Source organism: Meleagris gallopavo, chromosome 2 (genome assembly GCF_905368555.1).
Source record: "Meleagris gallopavo chromosome 2, MGAL_WU_HG_1.1, whole genome shotgun sequence".
In the NCBI taxonomy this organism is placed as follows: Eukaryota; Metazoa; Chordata; class Aves; order Galliformes; family Phasianidae; genus Meleagris; species Meleagris gallopavo.
In genome coordinates this window covers 106,891,823-106,918,272 of record NC_139405.1, presented here as the reverse complement: position 1 = coordinate 106,918,272, position 26,450 = coordinate 106,891,823, and the positions used below count along the sequence as shown (strand labels likewise).

At 41.2% G+C, this 26,450-nt stretch overlaps 1 protein-coding gene across 4 annotated transcripts in view; it reads right to left on the bottom strand.

The window, feature by feature from the left end:
• Positions 1-26,450, bottom strand: part of PKHD1 (PKHD1 ciliary IPT domain containing fibrocystin/polyductin) — a 288,369-nt gene that overhangs the window by 113,639 nt on the left and 148,280 nt on the right. For all 4 annotated transcript variants that reach the window (XM_085218344.1, XM_085218343.1, XM_085218345.1 and 1 more), the window contains 7 exons: positions 25,674-25,799; positions 22,809-22,942; positions 16,040-16,152; positions 15,176-15,275; positions 14,033-14,167; positions 11,155-11,290; positions 9,312-9,558 (listed from right to left, as the gene is read on the bottom strand). In XM_085218344.1, coding sequence (XP_085074470.1) covers positions 9,312-9,558; positions 11,155-11,290; positions 14,033-14,167; positions 15,176-15,275; positions 16,040-16,152; positions 22,809-22,942; positions 25,674-25,799 — 991 coding nt within the window. The remainder of the gene's footprint in view (positions 1-9,311; positions 9,559-11,154; positions 11,291-14,032; positions 14,168-15,175; positions 15,276-16,039; positions 16,153-22,808; positions 22,943-25,673; positions 25,800-26,450) is intronic.

Sequence of the window (26,450 nt, the reverse complement as noted above, 5' to 3'; positions counted from 1 at the left end):
CTTTACAGTTTAATTTTTATTTGAATACTGTAGTAAGTATACGCTGTCTCTCAGCATCCAGATGAGAACTTAACACCGTTTCTGTTTTTCACTAGTACTTTCCACTCTTGAATTACTCAGAGGAAAAAACTCAACACTATCAATGATAGTAATATCCATCAACAGTAGTAATTATATCATGAATTGAGGTTGAAATGGACGTAACTACCAGTCTTGAGTATGGCAAAAATTTTACAATGCTTTCTCTTCAGGGGCAAACTCCACCATTTTCCTGCACATGGACTTTTTTTTTCAAATTATGCTAAACTGACCTTGATTTTTGAGATTCTTACTAGGAAGACTGCTAATTTCCCCAGGCTGCTAGGTTGTGTATCGTAATATCTAAAAATACAGAACACTCAGCTTTCAGGAATTGGCTTGTTGAAACCAACAAACTACACAAAGGAAAGGATAAGGTTGGATATCAGGGAACATTGCTCCTTAGAAAGAGTGGTGATGCAGTGGCACAGCTACTCAGGGAGGTGGTGGGGTCACCCTGGAGATGTTTCAGAACTGTGAGGATGTGGCACTGAGAGACGTGGTCAGTGGGCATGGTGGGGTGGGCTGGGGTTGGGCTTGGGGATCTTGGAGGTCTTTTCTAACCTGAATGATTCTTTGATAAAGATGAAAGGCAGTTAACCCTTTTGATGTTCAGACACTGAATATCCACGTTTGATTCATCATCTGATTAGAAACTGCTTCAATACAAAGACCTATATTCTAGTCCTCAACATCTTGCATTCCTGCAACAGCTCTTGAAACTGATGGAAACTATGGCTGAAATTATGCTCTGGTTAGCTAGACTGTGCTACTGCTCTGCCTCTGGAATTAAGACTTAGAATGTCTTTGTGTTTTCATACCATGGAAGACATCACAGAGGGCCCTGTTGACACGCAAAGCAACCTGGACAGGCTTATTCTGTAAGAGAATCATGCCACTTCCATTAAATGTCAACAGAAAAATAATGGTTAATCTTCAAAATTGAAGGTGCTAAAATACTGTTTCAGTCAAAATAGTACACAACACCCAGGTCCATGCGATAAATGAAAGATGTAGGAAGAGTGACATAACAGTAGCTGGAATTTTAGCTCTTATTTTTGGCACTGAACTAAGGTCATACCTGCCTCTTCTACATTTTGTGCATAGGGAATTGCTAGAGATAAATGTCCCAGGACTTCAGATCTCATTCTCAGCTGTGGAGAAGCCTTGCTGGCTTGCCAAGGTACCTTGGGGCCATGATTCTGACATAAAGATGAACGCAGCAGATTTATGAATGAATCAAATGCTGCTGCAGAATCGAGGCAAGTTGGCCGTTTCACCTTTAGTCCACTTAGTTTTGGCATTTGAGCTGACACTGAGCTAAAAATAAAAAGTCTTTTTAGCATATCTGAAGGAGTATTTCTCATTCTCAGAGTACTATACCAAAACTAGGTATTTTAGAACGTTACTCAGTAGTCCAGACTGGATGCAGGCCTCTTTCTTAAGACAGGCAACACTAAAGTAAATGTCATCTCTTAATGTGATTTGATTACTGTATCTGTAATTTTTGGGGCTCATTTGTTCCTCCTCTCCTTGCAGCTAAGGGGACAATAATTACAGTAGCAGGCACCTTGAAGGTGGGTTGCCTGCAGATTGTTTTGTTTTTTCCTCTTTTAAAATCATTTCCAATTTTGCTTTGCTATTCTGGAGACTGTCATGTTGGCAAAGGGCTTTCTGATTACCCGGAAACATTCAGCTGAGAAACAGCAGTGGTAAACAGGGGAAGCGTGAATCAGCAAAGAATCACTCAACCAGAAGATATTGGCAGACCAATGAAACTGACTGGAAGGAGTTTATAAGGCTTAAACTGCTTTCCTACTACTAATAAACCTCCTCTTATAGGCATTAGCTAGACCAGGATATTAGGCTGCTAATTAAGCAAGTAAATGACAACAAGCACATTACTGCTACAGTTATCAGCACCCGCACAGGTATTCAGGAGTACATTTTTAGCATCAGTAGCATGCCAAGCATGGTGTGGTGCAACATTAAACTATGTTGTACATCAGAATTGTCTTATCGAGTTACCAAGGTACACAATGCCACAGCAAGAGACAGAGAGTCTGACACGTCCCCTGTGTGATGTAAACCCTTGCCATTTTGCTCTTTACTTTTCATTGATGGGGGTCTGGAACTTGATGATCCTTGGAGTCCCTTCCAACCCAAGCCAATCTATGATTGCTGGAGAAGCCTGATCAGACTGCTTGAATCACTTTTCCCAAGAAAATACTTTTCATGCATATAGCAAGGTGGTCTGGGTTCCCTGACTTTCATTGGGAAGTTTGTTCATGACCTGGAAGAAAAGGGAGCAGCAGAGAAAGATTGCCTGGCATCTCATGGCCTGAAACATCTGGGATTTTCTTGACGTGGCACACCACATTCTTGCTTTTCACGCTCTACTCCTGACATAGAGTCAGCACACACACCAAAAAAATTGGAGGGAACATGAAAAATGCAATTCTGCACAGAACATTCGTACAAGGAAATAATGAGCTTGATACTATACTCCCCTTGAAAGGATTGTGCTTGTTTTTTCACCTATCTGCCAAACAGACACCAAAATGGAAGTACTTTACTAATGGAATTACCAGTCACAATTAGCACCATTTCCATTTGCCCTAAATAGCCAGCGATTTCACTGTGCCCTAAATAGCCACCAATCTACCTCTCCTTAATGTTAATGGAGCAGAGTAGTGCTCGCACACACAAGTATTTCTAATTCAGAGGATCTGAGGGAGCCTGCACGCATCATTAACATGGAGAGCTTCATTATCAGAGGAAAGAGCCTTCCCCCGAACTTCCTCTGGCTTTATTTGAAAGAAACTAGGAGGCAATGGTCTTAATGCAAAATTAACCCTCACTTTAAACCGCTGGAAGCCTTTACAAACTGTAAGAGGAAAAAAAAAAAAAAGGATGACTCATTGAAAAGGCTGTATTTTTATATCGAAGCAGGTTTCAATTAAGGAGCAATTTTCTCTAGAAATATGGCAGGATTGCTAGATAAGACTTTACAGTCTGAGTAACAGTTTACCAATGGTAATCGTACAAACTGCTACGCAATGCAGCTCAAGTGCATTGTGCACAACTGTTCGGCATAGATGGCCCTCCAAAGATTTGTGAAACCAATCAACAACATCAAGTAGAGCAAATATTAACTCTCCTGTTTATGTTTACCATTGACTTCCTTATCCTAAGGGTCCATATCTGTGCATACGAAGGCAGACGCTGTGCTTAGCTCTAACTGCTTTCTGTTTGATAGATGTGTGTAATAATCCATTATGATTATCCCTTTCCTAAAACAGGAAACAATACAGCATCTCACTTCAAACAGGACGCCAAATGTTTATAGCAACAGTTCCATTTATTGTTGGCTAAATGTAGGCTAATTCCAAATTATGGCCACGGCAAACCCTTTACATGTTTGATGGTAGGCCTAGGAACAGTTCATTTCACTTTAATGGCCAAGAATCTGAATTTTCATCTGCTTTCAGTAAATATACGTATCTTTGTCGAGAAACATCTTGTTTCAAGTCTGACTTGTATTGTGAATCTTTATCATCGGTGAGCTTTTGTAGGCAGAGATCTTCAGGAAACTAACAAGATTGTTGTCCCCAGTCCTGAGTGGCTATTATGGGATAGGCCTTTTGACTTTGCAGTGCAGAAGAACTGAGATGATGTCAGCAACTGGAAGGGTTGTGAACGACAAGCTAAGAGGGCAACTTTTAAGGTAGCTTTCAAGCTAGCTGCTTCTGTTTTCCTAACTTATTCCTGTTCTAGGATCAGTTCCCCAGCTTCTACAATTTACAGGCTGGTATTTTAAGGAAAACTAAAATTAGGAATGCATTCTGAGCTGGAATATGGCTGGTAAGCAAGCAGCTCAAACAATTCTGCAGTGTAAGCATAGCAAAGACCTGCAGATGGCAGCTTAGTCACTCCACTTATCCCACATCAGGTGGAGTTCTGAAGCACCCAACACGAATCTTAAGATTTGGATGCGTGTACTTGGAGCGTGTTTTTACAGCACTCTCATTGTCCACTCAATTCTGTAAAAAATTAATGCAATTTTTGGACTAATAATTCTTTGGTTATGATAGCATGTCCAGTTGGCAGACGTGGCTTGAATCTACTCAGCCCATAAGAAGCATCCAAATAGCTTTTCATTGCAGGCAAAGAAAGCGCAGGGCTATCAAACTCTGCCTCGATGCTAAATACTTCCCTCTGCACCTAGGAACATTGGAGCCAATAGCCAAGTTGAGGGCTGGGCTCAAGGACACGTGTTGCATACTTATAAGTCTGTACAGGATACAGCTTTCTTGCAAATACTCTAAGGTCTGAAACAAATGTCAAGAGGTCCTGCACTGGGAAGCAAATCTCTCTTTGGTGAGCTGGCACAGATGAAGCTCTGAAGCTCAGCTGATGTGCTTGTGGACTGAACACTCAAAAGCTAACCCTTAAATATTAGCTTCTATGTTATGCCACTGAGAAAGGCTATTCCATGAGGCCAACTGAGCACACATGCTGCCCCGTGTATGAATCCCATCATGTACGCAGGGAGGTTATACCACCAGAGAGCAACTGAGCACATACACATTGAGTAAAAACAACAGTGACTGTAAGGGTGTTTCACAGCAGGCGGGTGTTCATCTGGAGGCACCACAGTAAGCAAATATCAAAGGAAAAGCAAAACGAGAGTAACTGTTTGAACTCTCTTCAAGACTCAAAGACCCAGACGTAGGGGGTATGCTATTCTTTTCACTCTAACCCATCAGCAACGGCTGGGTGTGCAGCAACTGAATGCATGCACTACAGGAGAGGATATTAGACCAGATTTAAGAATTAAGGCTATAAAGAAGAAGTTAATCTTTTCCTCTGCAGCAGACTAAGAAGAGGGAAACAATAAAAGGCTCAAATGACATGACTGGTGCTGAGCAAGACCCAGCTTTCTGCAGGGAGGAGGGAAAAGCCAATGAAAGGGAACAAGAGGCAAACTTCCTCCTGGTACACGAGGTTGCAGTGTTTGGAATCCTCTTGGCCACGAGGTGCTGCCTGGCTGCCCATTATTCTAATGCACTCCTCTTGTAAAAATTATGCATAATGTGAAGAAACTTTCAAAGTCACTTAATCATGTTATGACAATTTTTTAATGAAAATTTGTTTTAATATTAATAGAGACTCATATTTTCTCTATAATATGGGTAGCGGTGGCATTTGGAGCAGCCGTATCTAGCCTGCAGCCATGCTGCACTGTGCCATGGCATAAGCTGTTCTTCAGATTACTCAATAACTTTCCCACATATAAATTTATAAAGACTTTTATAAGCTTCAATTACATTTTTAAAAGACATAAAAACCCTCTTTAAAGAGTGTTTAAGTGACACATTAGTTTAACTTTCAACTGGACTTCGTGGAGAAGGCATTGTTACAGCAATGCAAATTTGGAAACGGATTCCTGTTGCTCTGGAAGTTGTTGAGTGAAGTAATTCAAGACAGGGAGTCAGTAACTGCTTAACATTCTTGTCTTCTATAACAACAAAAATGGGTTCCCAAGGTTTCCCTCAAAAAATAAAATAAAATAAAAAACTCAGACATTTTCCAGACGCATCTTGTGGAAAAGATGGTGCCAACATGCTATTATACCCTGGTAAATTAGACAGAACAGATGGACAGTTGGGTGTCTACATTCTGCTTTGGGCTTGTGTCAACCAATCCTCTCCTAGACAGATCCCAAATGGGAACTTTCCTAAAAGGTAGCACAGATACAACTTCCGTGATCTTTTGAAGACTAAGAAGGTCTATAAGACAGCTGTGGCCAGGCCTTGCTGGTTGTCCTCAAAGTCAGGGAATGAGCCTGAGGCTGCTGAGATAATGGTAACTACGCTGTGCCAAGCTGTCTTCCTCCTGTGTGAGTAAATCACAGAATGGTTGAACTTGGGGATGAATCCCGAGGGGTCGTCTGGTCCAAACTCCTTCCCAAACAGGACCATCAGATGCTGTTTAGTTCTCTGACCAACCATCTTGCCATACCAGGACTTCTCTTGCAAAATCCTCCCTCAGACTTTTGGATCTGGATTTTTGTTTTTGGATCTGGAGTCCAGTCTTCAGGGGGAAGCAAATAAACATGCCAAGCCCCCCACACTTTTTATTCAGGAGCACAAAGACCTGCACCAAGAGAGGGCTACCAAGCAATTATTTAATTGCTATTGCCTGAAATAATCTCCTTGTTCAGAGTGAGTTCATATCAAAGTGAGGATTCTGTTACATTGACACTTCAGTCTGACTGAAGTGAGCAAATGTGCTTCCCAATCTTAAAGCCTGGACTTACTGCTTCACATCCCATTTTTCACCCATGGTTTTCACAGCCCCTCATCTTCCCAGCTGCAGGGACTTAGCACAAACGGTGAGGAACAACTAGGAGCCTAATGAAGCACAACGAGGAACTAGCAATCTGCAGATTTGACAGGTTATGTACTCCTGGGCTGGTAGAGCACCACGGAAAGATTACTTTCAGAGCTACGTTTAATTCTTTGCTCATCAGAAACTAAAGAAATCCAAGCAACAGTACTTTCATCCTTTTATTGAGATGAGTCCAAGAGACTGCATTGCTAGGAAAACCTTCCTGTCACCCAGCCTATCTTTCTTCTTCTGTCTGCTCAACTGCTGCCAATTGCTCCCAGTCATGTTTTGTTATACTAATCCCAAACAATTCCTGTTTTATTGCAAACACTCTTCAAATACATCTGGACAAAATTCACCCTTTCCTTTCCTTTCCTACCCCACCCTTTCATAGTCATGTCATAGTTTACTAACTGACCTGCATTCTTCAGACTCTCCAGCTCCCTTCACTTTCCACCTTTCTTCTCCACCAACTCCTTTTTGGAGCAAGGCATCTCCGACTCACTGCTCAGAAGAGCTGCTGCTTGTGTTCATACAGTCACCTAAACATGACAGTGGCTTGGCTGGTAGGAGCTGCTCAGGAAAGAGGATCTGGAAGCAGCACAGACAGGATGCTCTGTCTCCCAGGCTGAACGCTGATCTCTGCTACTGAGACTGCTGATTATCTTTGACTTGGGTTGACTCTCAGCTCATGTAGATGAATAATTATAAAAGGAAAGAAAGGTTGGCTGAGAAGTGCCTGATTCCCTTGATACGATTTACCCAAAACTCTCAAGAAATTTATAGGGAAGATAAAGTGTAGATCAGGACTCAAACCCATTTGCTCCTTAACTACCTTTTGATGCAAGGAGGAATTACCTGCATTAGGACACATTAGTGCCCACATGGTGACCACATGTACTTCAGGATGACATCTAAGTGTATATGCCTTTGACTCAATTTGAATTTGCTCATACTGAGTTTTTGGCTCACCTGCCAAATCATTCCAGTAATTTTTGAGTGCTGAATGAGCTCTGGGAACTACATCACTGTTTTACTGCAGTTGCTCTCATCTGTAAAGTGATTAATTCACTTATGCTTTGGGTTCCATGATCGTTTACTAAGATAAAAAAATATTATTTTTATTTCAGTATATAAACAGAGGTGTTATCACAATCAAGTGGGAACTAGTATCTCATCTACTTCAGAAGAGCAATTATCTAGTTGCCAAGAAAGCTCTGTCTCTCACAATTACAAAAGTTGACTCTTGAGTTTCCTATCCCCCTTCTACCACTTTCTGATGCCATAATATTGATGGTAATCTATAATCATATAGAAAAAAAAAATGCTTATGTTGTGATCTGGGTCAGTCTTAATAAGGTTTGCTGATGTGAATTGTCTACACTTACCTCACAGAAAACAAAGAAAAGCAAAATGAAAGACCACAAAGAGCTTTTGAGGTGTGTAAGAAAGGCATGGCTACAACAGAGTGACAGAAAGTTTTCTTTTAACTAGATATATCATGAAGTTATTGTATGTTCCATACCACATGGCTGCTTATTGTATGAGAGATGGGACTGTGCAATAATAAAACGCTGAATCTAGTTTTAGTAGAAAATATAATACACAAACCCAATATTTCATGAAACTAACACAGAAATGAAACACGATGCCAGAAATATTCTGCTGAAGACGTGAAAAAACAATCTATTCATGACCACCCATTCTTTGGGAATTTGGGGGGAAATCTCTCACAATGAGCATAAGAGGAAATGCTCTCAGACCATGACTTAGACTCTAATTAAATTAAAATTATTATTATTATTTTAAGACTGCATCTCCTCACCAGGGGTGGTGTTCTCATAATCTGTGGCTATTTTATATTTCAGCAGTCAGAAGATCTTGGCAAAGTTTCCAGTTCACTCACTAAATTTCTGATTTTGGCTGAGGCTCAGCCATCAGTCTCACCCTGACCACATTGAGCCACATTCCCAGTTCTACAAATGCCCATTTATATTCTTCTGGTAAGCTGAAGAGAGACAAAACAGCAATATACCACAACCTCCACTTAAAGGTCAGTGTAACGATGTACAAAGAACAACATAATGTCCTGGCTCCAGACAGGACCGAGATTACAGGTGGAAAACCAAGGTAACACGGGGTGAGCAGCTTGCTGAGAACTTCAGAAAAATAAATTAAATATGAGCAGGCCATTTCTAAATTAGTAAATAAATTAAACCAAAGAGAGCTGTCTGGCCTGGAGGCCAAGGAATATTTATACTTTTTCTATAGTTGTCCATACATGTGAGTTCTCCTCCTCAAAGCCATGATGACTACGCCCAAATTGCCCATTGGAAATGGTCCCTATCCTCTCTCTCAAGCCATGCCATGGGAACTGCCTGGGCAAGAACAAGTAGCCTCAGCAAAGGGATCATGCAGACAGCAGCAGAGTCTATCTTATGTCAATACAGAATCACAGAATTGCTCAGGTTGGAAAAGACCTTAAAGATCATCAAGTCCAACCACAACCTAACCATATTACCCTAAGTAACAACCCACCACTAAATCATGTCCCCGAGCACCACATCCAAAATGGTTTTTAATCAAATACAGGGATGATGACTCAACCACCTCCCTGAGGAACCTATTCCAGTGCTTAACAACCCTTTCTGTAAAGAAGTGTTTCCTGATATCCAACCTAAACCTCCCCTGGCACAGCTTGAGGCCATTTCCCCTCTTCCTGTCACCAGTGAGAGGAGACCAACCTCACACTCGCTGCAATCACCTTAGATATATAATACAATATAGAACATAACAAGTGACATCCATGCCAGATTTTCAAAAGTAGCTTTCTTACTTACAAGTGAAGAGACATACGGTGGAAAACAAGGTCCTTGCTGCATACACAGCCACCCAAAGCTTGGCTGAAATTGGCACTGGTTGTGCATGAAGCCACAAGGATGTCTGTATACGGGAGAATATGACTTCCTTCCTTCCCAGTGACAGAGCCATCGAGATCCTCAAGAATGGCAGCATGTGGAAAGGGGAAGGACACTTGGAAAGGTGAGTTGGTGAAGGTCAGATGCTCAAGTCTCACTGTAAACCCACCTGGGAGGAACAAACGGCAGTTTAGAAACAAAGACAGAAGAAAAAGAGATTAGTTTTGCTTTATCATCACCTTGGAAGTGTGACTACTGATTCAAAAAGAGGTGGGATTCAGAAAAATGATAAATAAATAAAAGGAACAAAAAAGATGTTTGCTATGTACTGGCCAGGATCCTGTTGTCTGATCCAGGTGCTGCTGCATCAGCATCTCCTGAGTGACTCCAAACACCTTTTCTTAAGTCTCAGTGCCAAAAGCTAGTGTCCCCAAAACAGTGATTCTTGTAGATCCTTTCTGCTCTCTTTGTAAGAGATAAGGGCTGCTTATGTATATGTGTAAATAACATGTTCATATGTATAGCACCTGGCACAGTAAAGCCTTGGCTGAAAAGAGTGGCTGGAGTATGTTTTCACAACTGTTAACACAGATGGATTCAGCAAGGAAGAATATTCATGTGAGCTAAAGCACAGAAAGGTTTTGAACACATGAATATTTCCAGAAATGACAGAAAATTATTGCCCTATCAACCGGAACAAGTCAGTTTTGGCATGAGTATCCATGTGCCTCATTTGGTTACTATTTACCTAGCATACTGTCAGTTGTAGCTTCTCTGAGTCAGATTTTACTATTCCTCCTGTCCTTTGATCTCAGCTCCTGAAGTCTTTTTCTCTCTTATGTTATTGTAGGGCAGTATACGTTTATATATAAATATATTTAAGAGGTAATTGCAGTTGGAACACTCTTCAAAGAGCCTTTGGGTACTTCTTCAAAGCTCAAAAGGATGCTTCGTTTACATACGTTATCTTAGGCAAATTCACCTAAGGTTTAGGCTGGCCTGAGGTAGTAGCTTGGTAAAATTCTGCAAGGATGTGTCATAGCTATTAAAAAATCCTCACTCTTGAAATGTTACCTCCCAAAATGAAGACGCAACAAGTCAGAGTGTAAAAACCCATTTCTACGTCCCATTGAGGAAATGAAATCAGTTCTAAAATAAGGCTACCTTTGTCTCAAAAAAAAAAACATGTGATATGTGGTTCCAACTAAATGATGAAGCTATTTCACAGGGAGATAATTTGGATAACTAGCAACATGACCCTAAGTGCACATAAAGCAGAGCAGTCCAGCAAAGTCAGCAAAATGCAGAGGGTTAAATATTACTGATTGATGGTTGTTATGCATATCATCATATGATATGGTTTCTCAGTTCATCTGTGCTGCACAATATGCATAGTATTCATCCTGTAGCTACATATCACCATCCTATGGCCCACCTCCCTGTGAAAGGGCAAGAGCTGTTGGGTTGGTATCCCCACTGGGGAAGTGAAGCATCAAGAGCAATGATTCTGAAAATATTTACTGCATTGAGACGTAGGGGAAACACACATACAAACCAAAACCTAGTCCTGGATAAGTTACCTATAGGAAACATAGTGATAAGATGACTGAAACCAAACAGGTATTCTTCATCATTGCACTGTACTCGTTCCAGGATACAGCTGAAACATCTATCAGTGATTATGGAAGCTAAGAATTTCTAAATAGATGAATCTGAAGTGCAACAACTGTGCAAACACTGCTAAACAAGTGTAAGTTATACTCACCCTGCCCTTGGTAACAGCCTGAGCAGGTCCTGATTGCTGTGCAAGTGCTCATATCAAAGTTTCTGAAAGCTGTGTTGGAGACGAATAGCTGGAATCTTTTGGGAGTTTTCAGTCCTGCTGACATACAGGTCTTATCCTGCCATGAAGAAATGAAGAGCACTGGGAAACAACTCAACATGTGGATGCCCAAGCCTGATTAACTCAGCATGCAGTAGCTGTGATATAAGATGACTGCACTCAGGCCTTTGGTTCTCAGGTAGCTTGTGCTATTTGAAGGACACGTATTACCTGTTGTGTCACAACTTGTAATAATTTAATAAATAACATCACTATGTATAGTATGCAATAGTGTTTCTTTCAGGGCAGCAATGGCTTTGTTTGCTTTGTCTGGCCATTGGCTACTGGGAAAAGTTGGACTTTGCAAGGGAGAATGCACTATACTGCCTCTTTGGCTTTACTTTGTCTTCTCCATCAGGCAAGAGATTTCCATACTTTATAAAGCCAATTATCCTAATTGATGTTACAAGAAAAATCTGACTGCTAAGACATAGAATACTTCCTGTGATTGGGGTGGGTGGGGATAGTTTAAGCTGGACTCTCTTCAAAGCTCTGGTTGAATTCAGGGTATATCAGAACAATAAGAAATTAAATAGATCAGCAAGAGACAGGAAAAAGCATAACATGTGAGCAAAACCACAAGTGTTGAGGAACATAAAACAGAAACTAGATTTCATGGTGGCTGTGGTCCATGACAGCGAGGGTGAGTGCATTCTCTGTCCATTTATCCTGAAGACAGGCTGGGAAGAAAGAAGTATTCAAAGCCAGGGGTAGTCTGGAGGAGAAAGCTGTCAGGAACATGTGATGCCATTTCTGAGGCCAGTAAATAGTTTAGGAAAACAACTCACAAAAGTTATGATAGAGAATCAAGGGAGCAATCAGTCCAGTGTGAAAGCATTCTCTAGAATGCAAAATTTAGAATGGAATGGACTTTTAGAAATAGTCTGTCACTTCAAAGGGGTGGTGTTATCCTTAGTCTAATTAAGAGACAGCATCTCCACCACTCCTGTTAGAGCAGAACACCTGGTGTAGTGGTCCTGGTCTTTGTGCCATCTCCTTCTACATCACTGCTAAGCAGAAATCATCGTGCTGCTGGTAAGAAATCAGATTTGTAGGTTTTCAGCTTGTACTTGTGGGTTCTTCCACCATTTCTATCATTTTTCATGATTAGTACACAGAAGAAGGGTATGAGATGGTAATTCCTCCTCTAGTGTGTGCCACATCTCAAACCTTCCATATTTTCAAAAAGAGATGCTATTCCTCAAAGAGCCCCACACCAGCACTGAGTTTCTTTACGAAAGCGTGGAAGAGGCTATTTGAAGTCTTTCCCTTTTTCTCTTTCTATAGACCCTGGATCTGGCCCTGCTCATAGTGTGTTAATTGATCAAAGCCCCAGTACTGAAATGCCCTGATATTTCCAGAGCACACTGGTTTAAAGCACCACATTCAAAAACTGTAAGGGAAGCAGAGAGAAATATCCACTGTTCCCATTAAATTAGTGTCATAAAGTTTTAATTGATATTAAAGAGACATCATTATTAAAGGGAGAATTACATAAATTAAGATGTAAATTATGACAAGGAGGCTCTTATCATGAGATAATCAAAGATAATCACCCCCCTGGGGTGTGGGAAGAAACAAAGCACAGCTGAGCGCCTCTAAATCTCTTAACAAGTACAGCATCAGAGTTCTACCGTGGATCCTGCAAAGCAAAAACAAAGACACCACTCTTTCATCCCTGAGAGAAATTCATTGTGTCATTGAGCCACTGTAGGAGTGGACAAGAGAGACCATGATTGTGTCCGAACCATGCGCTTCAACAGAGTTACAGCAGAAATACCTTCCTGCAAGGTTCTGAAGAAAACTCATTTAGAACTCTTTTCTGCTGGTCAGAGAGAAAATTAAATTCATAAAAAGCAGCAGAAACCTAAGCAGTGCAAAAAAGACCTCAAAATCACAAACAAGCTGCCACGGCCAGCTGTAGCTAAAATTTCATCATCATCTGTGTTATTAATCTGTTAACAAGCTGGTAGCACCCAAAGGACTTTGTCTGGCTGCCTACAGAAATAATAGAAGATTGTGTTTATTGCATTAAAAATTGTTATATTCTGGTGGCATTGTCCATACTCAAGTAAATAAGCAGCACTGTGTGTTCTCAGTGAACCAGGGATGGTATGAAGGAGAAGAGGAAATCAGAATGTTGACTAGAATAGAAATCAAACCTACCATTCTCCTATGAAGTAAGGTTGAGGGAACTGGGCTTGTTTAGCTTGGAGAAGAGAAGGCTGCAGGGAGACCTCATTGTGGCCTTCCAGTACTTGAAGGGAGCGGATAAACAGGAGGGGGAACGGCTGTTTGTGAGGGTGGGTGGTGATAGGACAAGGGGAATGGTTTTAAACTGAGACAGGGGAGGTTTAGGTTGGATATTAGGAGGAAGTTTTTCACCCAGAGGGTGGTGAGGCACTGGAACAGGTTGCCCAAGGAGGTTGTGGATGCCCCATCCCTGCAGGCATTCAAGGCCAGGCTGGATGTGGCTCTGGGCAGCCTGGGCTGCTGGTTGGCGACCTGCACACAGCAGAGGGTTGGGAATGGATGAGCATTGTGCTCCTTTTCAACCCAGGCCATTCTATGATTTTATGATTCTCCATTTTCAAATCACTAAGCTAAGCTGCACATCTCTCAAACTCATCCTGAAGCTGCATCTATGCCTTCATTTCTCCTTACAAACAATTTAAAAGCCAAACTTTGCACAAACAGGGGCTGTTCTTCTGATTGCTCTTTTATTTTTCCATTTTACAGTTTGTGCAACTGCGGTGCTTACCTCTTGCCCAATGCGTCCAATTAAAACACTGTTAGCTACAGTTGTGTTTCCCAGGCTTTCAATGATGTCAATGCCAAAATCCATGCAAGCATAGATTCGGAAATTTTGGAGTTTGAGGTTGCTGCTACTGAAAATCTGTATAAAAATATAATAAAGGAATAGAGTGGATAATTAAAAAAGAGTGTGGTTTATAACTACGCTTTTCTAAAAGTACAGTGAAAAACAGGAGAGTGCAAAATGATAAAAGTTTTGATTTTGTATTTATTTTAAAAAATTCCCTTATTTTAGCTTTCAATTAATAATGCAAAAACTTTTGAACTTGGCCAATTTGTTTTCCATTAAAGAACAGTATGAAATAAAACCAGAAAATTCAGAGAACTGTTAACAAACAGGTTAAAAGTTTGCTAAATATCATCTTTTAATTAATGGAAAGAATAATGGGGTAAAGAATCAAGGTTTATAGCAGAAAGATGCCTTGAAAACAACCAAAGATATTGCTTACAGTCAGCTAACAGCTAGAAGAACATTCCTAGAGGAGAAATTCCCATGGAAACCATTAACCCTACAAAAGTAACAGAACTTCCACCAACCATAATCTTTACAAACAGAGATTTAAACTGGATATAAGGAGGAAGTTGTTTACAATAAGGGTAGTAAAGCACTGGCAGAGGTTGCACAGCGAGGTGGTGATGCCCCATCCCTGCAGACAGCCAAGGTCAGGCTGGATGGGCTCTGAGCACTGATGGAGATGTGGGTGTCCCTGTTCAGTGCAGGGAGTGGGACAGATGGCCTTCAAGGGTTCCTTCCAACTGTAAGGATTCTGTGATTCTGTAACTACCTCACATCCACTGGGAGAACCTTTTTGGTTGTCCTGTAGTGGCAAATGTAGATTAGATGGTTAGTTAGGCCAGTAGGGCTGTCATTAGCAGTAATGCTGAGTTTGCACTGAACTATAAGGAGAGCTCACACAAACCATTACCAAAACAGGGGCCTCCAGCTAAGGGCCAAGGACATAAAGGAACAAGAGGTTCTACAGCAGCTGTGGCCTAACTGCAGCCTGAAAAGGCAAAGTCACTATAGAGATGATGAAGAGATGAAATAGCATTTCCTGAGCATCATGGAGGACAGTTGGGACAAACATACCTGGACTCCACCTTGGCTGCTCCAAACTGTGAAGCTGTTGAACTGAACAGGGCTGTTTGGGCTGTCTGGCAAATATTCTGGGTACACAAGCAACCCGTGCCTGTTTAGGAAAGAAAGCAAAGGAAACAGTTTCCTTGCATGCATTATTGGACATAAAACATCATCTTTAGGCCTGTACTTAGTCTCCATTTCAACATACTTAATCAGAGCTAAACTCCAAGAGCTGAGTATTCATGCTGCTATTGCACAAAGCATCTGGAGGTAAGAAATGCCACCCCAAGCCACAGAAGCCAGCATCATGTCTCTACTATTGGCCTGCAATACATGTTAAAGAGTGTAAGAATGAAACTCTGTTCTCTTGTACGCCATCCTCCTCTGTTCAAACTGTCTGGAATGCTTCAAAATTAGCTTTAATTTCAACACATAAGTACAAGCTTCTGCGCTCTGCTGTTAAATGTTTGAGGAAGAAATGTGTTAAATGTGGCACTATAAACTAAGTCAGGATCATTAAAACAAGGGAGTAAGATGGAGGTGCTTGCTGACAGCACAGGAAAGCACAGCAAGTTAACAAATTGAGCTGGTGAATGAAGAAGAATGGAATATATTGAAACTACTAGGAAACCACTTGCAGTCAGACCCTGAAAAATAGCCTCAACTACACACCAGTCCGTCATGGGCTCTGCTCCGCTACTGAGCCAACAAGAAGAAAGAAAGCCCTTACAAGGGTGCAAAACTGAGAAACAATTACCAGCAACAACAAAATCCTGAAGGAAGGGACAAGGCCATTTCTGCTCACTGCTGCAGTTATAGTTAGCACTACCATGCACAGAAGGAAAGTCTCTATAACCAAAGGTCCCCTAATACCTGGTGCAGGAGTGGGCTGTGTTCTCACTGAAGGACAGGAGAGGCATTTTGGATGGTCCCTCAGGAGAGAGATGAAAGAAATACCCATATCCAGCAGCACACACGGTGTTACCCTGCAGAGAAAAACATACAATTGCAAAAAAGATTACCACAAACTTCTGCTAAATAAAATAAAAGAAAAATACATGAATAAATAAAATCCAATCCCAGTTGATGTGCATGATAGTTCTGGCAAGTCTGGTTAGCAGAAGCTGGTACCTTGTTGTGTGTTCACGCTCTCATTCCATTCTTGCTCTTTCCTTGGGTCAGTCCCTCAAAAACCTGCTCTCCAATCAGGCAACAAGGGTTGGCCAAACAACTGGAACTCATGACAGCAAAATGGTACTGCCACAATTCTTCAAGAAGCAGGTAAGAAAAAAAAAAAAAAAACAGTGTGGAAGACTTCTTAAAATCCTTTCTAAGTAAGAAGGCCACGTCATGGAAGAAAGGTGAATAACTACTTAATTTTATTGGTTTACTTCCAAGTCTGCATCTTTCTTATGCCCCCTAAAGTAATTATAGCAAAAGAACTGACACTGAAAAACTGAGATTCCGAAAAGACAAGACAAACCAAAGAACCACATCTTCATAATATGCCAGTGTCTGAACAGTTAAACTCATTCAGATCTGTGACTTCATTTAGCTCTGTTCCCTTCCTTTATCCCTAAGCACAGCTTCCCAGGAGATCTCTTCCACTAATTCCATAAACCACTGCAAGTTTGCTCTCCTGAACTTCAGGTTCCTGACTCTGCTCTTTGTCAGGCCTGTATTCCTCAAGATCATGAACTCAACAAAGGCATGGTTGCTGCAGCCCAGACTGCCTCCAATCTTAATTTCTTTAATGACCTCATCTGCACAGGTGAGCACCAGGTTCAGTATTGTTTCTCCTCCAGTTTGTTTAACTAATATCTAGATCAGGACGTTATCCTCAGCATACTCCAGTAGTCTGCTGGATTGCTTATAGCATGCCATGTTGCTTTCCTGGCAGACATCTGGGAAGTCATATCCTTCACCAGAATGAGAGCTTGCAAGAGCAATGCTTCTTGTAGGTGAAGCAAGGCCTCATCAACAGGCTCCAGATGTCCTTCATTGGTCTGGTCCTTAATTTTTACCCACAAGCTCTCCATTTCCTAAGAGCCCAGTCTCTCGAAGGTGCATCACAGAACTCAAAGTCCTGAGCACGGCACCAGTCACACAGCCAATCATTCATGTGACTCATTCATCTCCTTTCTGGGTCTCCAACTGGGAGATAGAGGAAAATACCACCTGCCCTCCCAATTCCTTCAACTTCTTTCTGTGTACATAAGGTCTCTTCTTCCAGGGAAATTGTGGATAACCCCTCCCTGGAGGCACTCAAGCCCAGGCTGGATGCGGCAGTGAGCAATCTGGTCTAGAGGGAGGTGTCCCTGCCTATTGCAGGGGGTTGGAACTAGATAGTCTTAAAGGTCCCTTCCAACAAAATCATTCTATGATTCTGATAATTCTCATCTCCTTCATTGCACCCTCCTTCAACTCTACATAAAAGAGTAGGAACGGCTTTACCATGTTGGGTAACCCTGTCATGATACTGTGCATGTGGGTCCCCAGCAAGCAACAAACCTGTCTAGGAAGATTGTCTGGATGGCAGATGAGTGCTTCAGTGCTTTCAGTGAGTAATCTTCTATTAGTAACACCTTTTCTGCTCCTTTTGGTGGCACAGGTTCTAATATAGGTGGTTGGCTGGATCAGTTTTGTACAGCTGTCCATTTCAGGGTCTTGACCATTACTCACACTCCCTTTTTTCCAGCCACAAGGGGCACTTTGGACTCCTATTTCTGCTCCCAACAGAGACAAGGATACAGTGTCCCTCACATTCTCAGATGTGTTATAAATTATTGTTAATATCACTTAATGAAGAAATTATGGAGTTGTGTTCATTGCAAAACATGAAAAAAGAAGAGAACATAAGGCCTTCCTGGCCTTATGATTAGGAGTTTCTGACTTGCAGAGTCTGTAGCAAGTCAGTTTTGCAGGGGGAGACATAAGGAGTTAGGAGTCTTTATACTCCAGGGCAAAAACCTGGTCTTACCTGTTTCATTTTGGACAGTACTCAAATTGAGCTGTTTTTGGATGGTGCCCATACAGAAACGCATTCATCTGCACATCTGGGCATGATCTTTCTCAACTGTCTCAAATGTGCTGCTAAAATTTGATGCTGAAGGTCCAGGCTGGTAAATGTATGCTTCCTTTCCAGGAACTAAGTAAGGCATAGGCATGTCTGGAGGGCAAGTCATCCTGCCTACCCTTAGATAACTTTAATTGCTCTCTGGAGGTAATTAGTTCTCTAAGGGGAGTCTAAGATGAGCTTTCTCACAACTTCTTGCAAGAAGAGCTGGCACTCACTGATTTCAGAGGTCACTGGACAGTGTTAAAATATGAACGGCTTTTTGGTCCCTGATGGCCCAAATCAAAGCCAAACCCGATGACCCAGAGGTGGAAGCCTCCATATTCCAATTACTTTTTCCTGACCCTTCCAAGTGTGCTCCCTGCAGTCGTGATTTCTGACATCTGCCAAGCAACAAAGAGATATCAATAACCAAAGCACATCTCTCCGTCCCCTGGTAAAACTGCTGCTTTTCCAAAAGTGCAGCCAGAGTCCCTTTTCCTTTAACAAAATGCTTCTGCAGTCCAGTCACATTATTTCCAGGATCTTTTACTTGCGACCCCAATCGTGCGTTCCGCAGATGATTCATAAGGAAAAACTGCATATTTATTCAGCCAGCTAGTGGCTGGAGGGCAGGGGTTTTAGGCAAGGAGGGAATTTTGTGTGGAAATCAATTCTTTGTGGAAGTCAATATATTATGAATGTCCATGCAACCAAAATTCCAGAGAGAAATTACCTCCCCGAGCATACCAAATACCTGGAGGTATGAATTGCAAGTCAGTAAAGTAAGTGGCTGACGTTTAAAGTGTCTCTTAACTGTACAGCCCTGCAAATGGAAATATTTCATGAATTTCTTTTAGATGACCAGGGCTCAAACTGTTGACCTTAAAAGTGACATAAAAGCTCTGGAGAGCATGCCCAGCACCACTCCCCCCAAGTTAAGAGCCTGGTTGGATGCAAGGAGTATCCCCAACGGGCTTGCTTCAACATATACACCATTTGTAGAAGGTTCCAGAAAAGTAAGAACAAAATGGTGGGAAACAATCAGTGCCAAACAGATACAGCCCCACCTCTTTGACACGGTAGGGAATGTGGGGTTGGGCAACACTGGGCAACAAAATCACACATACCAGCATGGCCATCAGTCACCACTCTGACATGGAAGCACAGGTTGATCTCAGCCCTGCTCATTCTGGTAAGCTGCTTCCGATTCTTCAACGTCATGGCAAGAAAGGAGAGGGAGGCTGCTATCTTACACCCAGGTTTTGCTTGCATGAGCACTGCACGATGGTGCTGAGATTTAAGGGCGTTGTATGTTTATGAACAGAAAATTATTACAAAAAGTCCAAAAACATTGGACCCAAGAAAACCAAGAGAAGATAAAAATCTGTTTTTTGCTGTTTTTCTTTTTCTTCAGGGACAATATAGCCAATACGAAAGAGGGGCATCTTCCGTTCCTCTTTTTGATCATTTAAAAGGCAAGAAACCAGCTTGCTAATGAAATTGTCTTACGTCACTCAAAAGTGACAACCAGGGCTCCCATATTTTATTTAAAAATAAAATTGCTCATCTTGTCATAACCATTCTGCATTTATTCTGTATGAGTACGAAGTTTTATCTAACACCCTGATTCACAAATGCACTTAAGAGCTTAAGCCAAATGGAAACCTGTGGGAATTGGGTCTCCGAACATCTTTGTAAGCTCAGGTTTGAGTGACTGCTGTGTCCCAATTTCAACACCATTTAGGAGACCACTGATTTTCAAGGAAATTTCAGTTCTTCAGTCACCGATGCAAATTTAGACTCCGGAGTAAATTGAGCAGATATTAAAATATTATTCCACTCACTGCAGAAAGCTTAACCCATCACTTACAGAGGCTGTAGCACAGTCTTCACCTAGAGCTCTCTGTCTAATTTAGCTGTAATCTTTGCCCGTACTTTTAAAAGCAGAAATTTAAAAGTGAAAATCTAAGGAAGAAATAAAGTAAAATAAAATAAAATAAAATAGCAAAACAACCAAATCATAACACTGAAATATAGAAGGCAAGTTTCTATTCTATGTCATGGTAGTTTGAAGATGAATTTTGCTCATTATATTCTTTGAACCTCTCTGTTTAGTTAAAATTATAGCTATCCAAAAAGGAATATGTAGTTGGTGAGCCATCTGAGCAGATAAAAAGTGCCTCACTGTGTACAACACGATCCTGGTGCTGGACCAGCACTCTCTGGATTCAGTGATCATTATCATACTAAGAAAAGACCATTGGACTAAGGTGCTTTGATTGGAAAAAGCTGTGACTGGTTCTCTTAATATGCACATAGAATCAAAGATTTCTAGAATGGATTTGTTTGAAAGGATCCTTCATGAAGTTCCAACTCCTGCTGTGGGCTGGGTGCCTCCACCAGCCCATCCATGGCCTTGGGCACCTCCAGGGATGGGGCACCCACAGCTCTGGGCAGCAGTGCCAGGGCAGCACCACCCTCTGATTCAACAATTTCTTCCTAACACCTAACCTAAATCTCCCCTTCTAGTTTAAAGTCATTCCCCCTTGTCCTGTCACTATCAGAGTGTGTAAAAAGCCAGTCCCTTCCTGTTTGTAAGCTCTCTTCAAATACTGCAAGGTTGCAATGAGACCTCACATCCTCCACATCCTCCCAGGTCTTCTACTGAATGCTGTACTTATTGTAGAACAGTAAGCACTCCTAATATTAATTTTAAGCTAGGCAATTTCTTTCTGTTTTCCTTAGAGCCAACTCTGTTGCTGCTGCATGGCCTCAGATAGCCCAGTCCAAGGGACTGCTGACATTGAGGTCTATCAGCAACCCTCCAAGGGCCATCTGCTATTCTGCCGTGAGTAACAGAGCTTTGGAGAGCAGGCTGAACCCTGATGTTGGGCTGCACACCAACAGACACAGCTTTGGGCACGTCTCAGAAGACACATGAACGGAGAGAGCTCAGCAAATGTGCTGAAAACTCAACTACAGTCGGTTCACACGTACCCACAAAGATAATTGCAGCAATCCTTTGCAAAAGCTGAGCCACTGGCAATCCAACAGACAGCTCCAGGGAAAGTCAGTGCGTGATAACACAGCACTGTGCTTAGTGGAGCTGAAATTCATGTGATTCTGCCTCGTTGTTGTATTTTTTTTAACCATATTTGATGGTCTTAAAAATGATAAATGCACCCTTGAGGGAATTGCAGGAAAGTCCTCTCCTTCTTCCTAAGTACTACTGGCTTCAGACTCACGTAGGAAATGTGTTGGTATCTTTTTCACCTTCAAATTTAGGTGCAATCCTTTCCTCCTGGAACAGAAGCCCAGGGGGCGATTGGGTCTTCACAGATGCTTAATAATTGGCTTAGTTTCTGTAGGTTAGCAACAGGACAGGTCAGAAATATTTTTTAATGAAAATGTGCATTTGTCACAACTGAAGCTGTGGTAAGAAAGGTCAGTTTCAATGAAATTCCAGACTTGAAACAGTTGAAAAGTAAAAATGGTTTGAAATCACTGAAAAAAAGTTTTTTGTTTTTTTTTTTCCATGAAACAAGACAAAAAAAAAAAAAAGCATATTAAAAGAAAACATCTCTGAATTAGTGAATGAAAAGAAACTTACAGAGCCCAATTTTGTGGTGGGAAGGCTGTTAGTCAGAAAGCTGCTTAAAATTTCAATGTTTTGTCACTATTTAGACCAACGAAACTTACTTGCTTTTAAAATCAATGTCATTTTCATGGGAAAAGGAAAGCAGTCTCCTCCTCACCCTGGAATGGAAATCTCAGACTCTGCGTAAGCTGTCATTTTAAAACCAGGCAAAACTGCATTTGATATTGCTGAATTTTACTATGTTTATCTTCAATTCATTAAAATTGACATTATATTGACAGTAGTAGAAAAAAAAATTGAGAGGATCTGTTCCTAAACATTTTTTTCCCATTTTTTATAGGAATCACAGAGTAAAATAAATTAAAATAAAATTTTAAAAAGTAAAAGTATCCTAGGAAAAGAAAAAACAAAACAAAACAACAACAAGAAAACACTCAAATCAAATGCATCATAATTTTCAATAACCATAAATTTGTTTATGAATATTCTTGAGTTTGTAATATGTTCATTTCAGTATCCCATCACAAGCGTGGTTTCTGAAGGCTCAGACAAGAAGCAAATATTGTGTACATGATCACAGAATCATAGAATCATTAAGGTTGGAAAAGACCACGAAGATTATCCAGTCCAACCATCCACCTACCCCCAATGTTGCCCACTAGCCATGCCCCTTAGAACTACACCTACCCTCTCCCTAAACACCTCCAGGGATGCTGAGCCCATCACCTCCCTGAGCAGCCTCTTCCAATGCATCACCACTCCTCCTGAGAGGAATTTTTTTCTAATATCTGACCTGACCCTCTCCTGGCACAACTTGAGGCCATCACCTCTCGTCCTATTGCTGTCACCTGGGAGAACAGGCCAACCCCCACCTCACCACAACCTCCTCTCAAGGAGCTGTAGAGAAAGTAAGGGAAAAAGTTCCATATTTTTCTGATATTTTTTAATAGAAAAGAAATGTTATGTTTTATACCAGAACTTCTTACCTCAATGTGGTTGGCAGGAGCTCTGATGTAGATCCCTGCTGGTGACAGAGTCTCAATGTTGGATAAACCATCCGTTGCAGAAAGACCAATCACTATGTTATTTCTGATTCTATTCCCCTTCTCCAGGCCACTTCCTTAAAAATAAAATAAAATAGCAGTATTAGATGTGGAGGTTGGCAGCCCTGCCTATGGCAGGGGGGTTGGAGGTTGATGATCCTTGGGGTCCCTTCCAACCTAAGCATTCTGTGATTTTATGATAGAAAATAAATAGAGAAAAATAAATATATACACCTGGACACTCCCTACATTACATATCAGAGAACTTGCCTGCTTTGCTGGCGTGGTACACCTAAGAATCAGTGTTGTGTGATTGTGACTGGGTACGTCATGGTCTCAAAAGCACTTAGAAATCTGTGTTTAACACATGGAAAAAAATGGCTGTGACACATTCAAAGCCTGCCATGGCTAAAGCCAGTAATGGGAAGGGGATGGCTGTGTGCTTCAGGAATGCCAGAAGGCCACAAGCAAGATAAAATAGAATAGTTCTGTTGGAAGGGTTCTTCAAAGATTATCTAGTCCAGCTGCCAACATTGACATCAACTCCACTAATGATCTCAAGATTTGTCCAACATTGTAAATATTAAAAAATAAAAATAAAAAAGAACATACATTCTAATCAGACAGTCAGGGAAAGAAATAATATCAGATTCTACCAAAACGCACCGAAGATCACAATTCCACAATTTGAGATGCAGAAAATACCTTATAAAGTTTTATATATGAATATAACTGCAGCCATACTTTAAGCCAGGTTTATGGAGAAAATGAATTAAAAGAGTATGATAAATCATATTTTGCAGCTTGAAAAAAAAAGAGATTCCAAGTCATTCCACCTGTGGGCACACAGGCGTGCTTCTGGCAGTGCTAAAATTAAAAGTGATCTCTCCTGTGTCTCCATCCATTGCCCCATATGTATGTAAGAAAAAATTTAAACAGACCCTAAAAGTACCACTGCTACCCTACACAAAAGTGGAGGTTCCCTACCCACAAAAGTGAACCATGAGAAGAAAAAGGAGAAGTGATCACTCAGTTATCACACAGCTCACAGTCACAGAGTGCACCACATCAGTATTGAAACAGTAAGAAAAATATTCACATTTCCTTTTAAACTACACCATAAAGAAACGTGCCACCCAATGGGGAATAGTGGACAGTCTTACATACAAGTCAACTTCCAATAATAACACATCAGCACATGTCTCTCTGGTCTGGAAGCAGAATAAAAAATGAGTCATTTCTACTTGACCCAAATCAGGAGCAAATAACATCTATTTAATTTTGTTCTGTTGAACTGAAATGATTCACTTTATCTGCTCTGGTTCTATCCCAGTCATTACTATCCTAAATGTAAACAACAGAAGTACATAAGGGATTTTGTCTGTGGGAAGGGAGTAATCGTTTTCAGTCTTTTTTCAGTCTTCTGAGCATTTCTCCATTTTTGAACAATATCCATTTTGGAAATATTTCCTTTTCAGGTTGTGCTTACTACAAACAATGCTACTACTAAGCAGGGTCCTAAAGCAGTCCTTCTGAAAGCCATACAGTTTTGTGAGGTGGCAAAAAAGGTTTGGGCTTCCAAGCTGAGCCCTGGTATGTCAATTAATTCTAAGCCCAGAGCAACTTTTTATGACAGTCTTGCAAAACCCCTGAAAATAAGGGTTTTAGATGAAATCACTGAGGGAGTCCAATTCTGAAGCTGCAAACAGCCAGCTATAATAAATATTCCTTCACAGGCAACAAAATGATATATAAATTCATCCATCAGACCCTCTGGAGCTGCTGGCAGTGAAGCCATTAAAGACATCTTGAGGATAAGGTGTATTCAGGCTGAAACTTCAGAGGAAATGTTCAGCTCAGCCCAGAGTCCTTTAAGTCAGACGTGTGTCCTGTCCTAGCAGAAGTGAGCCATGGCAGCCCAGCAGGATGGAGACCTCATTCTGCTTCCCACGGCCTCAGGAGCTGTGTGTGATGAGTCACCACATCTCTCTGCACCAGCTCTCCTCTTCTGCAAGATGTGTACAGTAGCTCTTCTTTTATGGGTCTCCTCTGTTTAAATCGTGATCTATCACATCCTATTATATTTATATATGGGATCGAGCATAGGGACTCTCTGTGTGTGTGGAACTGCAGGATCAGGACTGAAGGCTCTTTCTCAACCTCTCTTTATCCTGAAATTGGTCATTTTTTATCCTGTTCCTGACAGAAAACAAAAATCAAGCTGCATCTTTAGGGATTCAGGCAACGTGAGATCCCAGCAGAAGATGCTGCAAGTCAGGCTCCTGACAGTTAGTTCAGAGAAATATTTTGTTGTTTAACAGTTTTGTTGCTCCAAGCTCCAATTTATTTAAGTGCTAAATCCTCTGCTTAACTTTTAACATATGCTTTCACTCCATTATCTTTGATGTCAAATGACTGGAGTTAAAGGTAAGTATGCTCTTAAATGCCTCACTGAACTGGGGTCTTAAATATTGCATAATGGTGCTCTTCCACAGAGAGATACACCAATTCCCTAAAAAGAAATTTCTTTCCATTTGTATTCAATGAAATAAAAGGATACAGAGCAAGTGAAGACTGACATGAAGAAACATAGAGAATATGGCCAACAGAAATAGTTACCAGGAGTTGCATGAGGAAGAATACTGAGAGATTTACTCCAGATTCACTAATAAGAGAAAATGTGGAAGATGTGATTAAAATCATGAGGGCTCAGATAAGGATCCTTTCCTCCAAAGACTTTTTCAAGGAAATGATCATCAGCAAACGTTGCTATTACATGTAGGATAGATACTTTCCTGCTTCACTTACCCAGTAGAAGCCCATGTCCTGAAATGTTAAAGAAGACATTACTGTCTACACTAAGGTTTGAGATCCCAGTCAGACGGAGTCCTTGGCCAAAGGAGTCCAAAAGACAGCAACCACGTATGTAAGAGTCTGGAAAGAAAAGAGGCTGGAGAATTTAATATTAGCTCCTCCTCCTATGATGCTGTGCAGTTAATCCTTTTTGCTTCCATGAGTCTGACCAGTTGAAGCTGAAACTTGCTCATCTTTGCCAACAAGTGGGCATTGCTGAAACAGCTGCAGTAGAAGAGAGGGGCCCCAAGCACAGAAACAGGCTACTCAAGGCATCTCATATTATGTGGGAGGAAAAGATCCAAATGAAAGGATCATGTAAGTGAGCTACATTATGAGCTGATGTAACTGGGAGATCGAAGTGGGACTGAATGAAAGGAAGAATGTAGCAGAAGGCTGGGTATCTTATCCACCTTGTGTAGCCAGGCATGATGACCACCTTAATGTATTCCAGGATCATGACCAGAGCTGCCTTCTGACACCAGAAAACCTAGATCATCATTAAATGATGAAGCTGGTATAGGGAAGACAAAGCTGTGTGTTAACTGGAGGAGAAGGTCCAATCCAGAACCTTTCAAACACTTAAGCCCATCTAACTCACTCCCATCTCCACCAGTCTTCAGAGACCTCGTTACCACTTCCATAGAGATTAATTTTGTGCTTACCAATCACTCAGTCAAAGTAAGTGTTCCTTAACTTTCAGGTGATATAACTAAATATTGGTTTATGCTC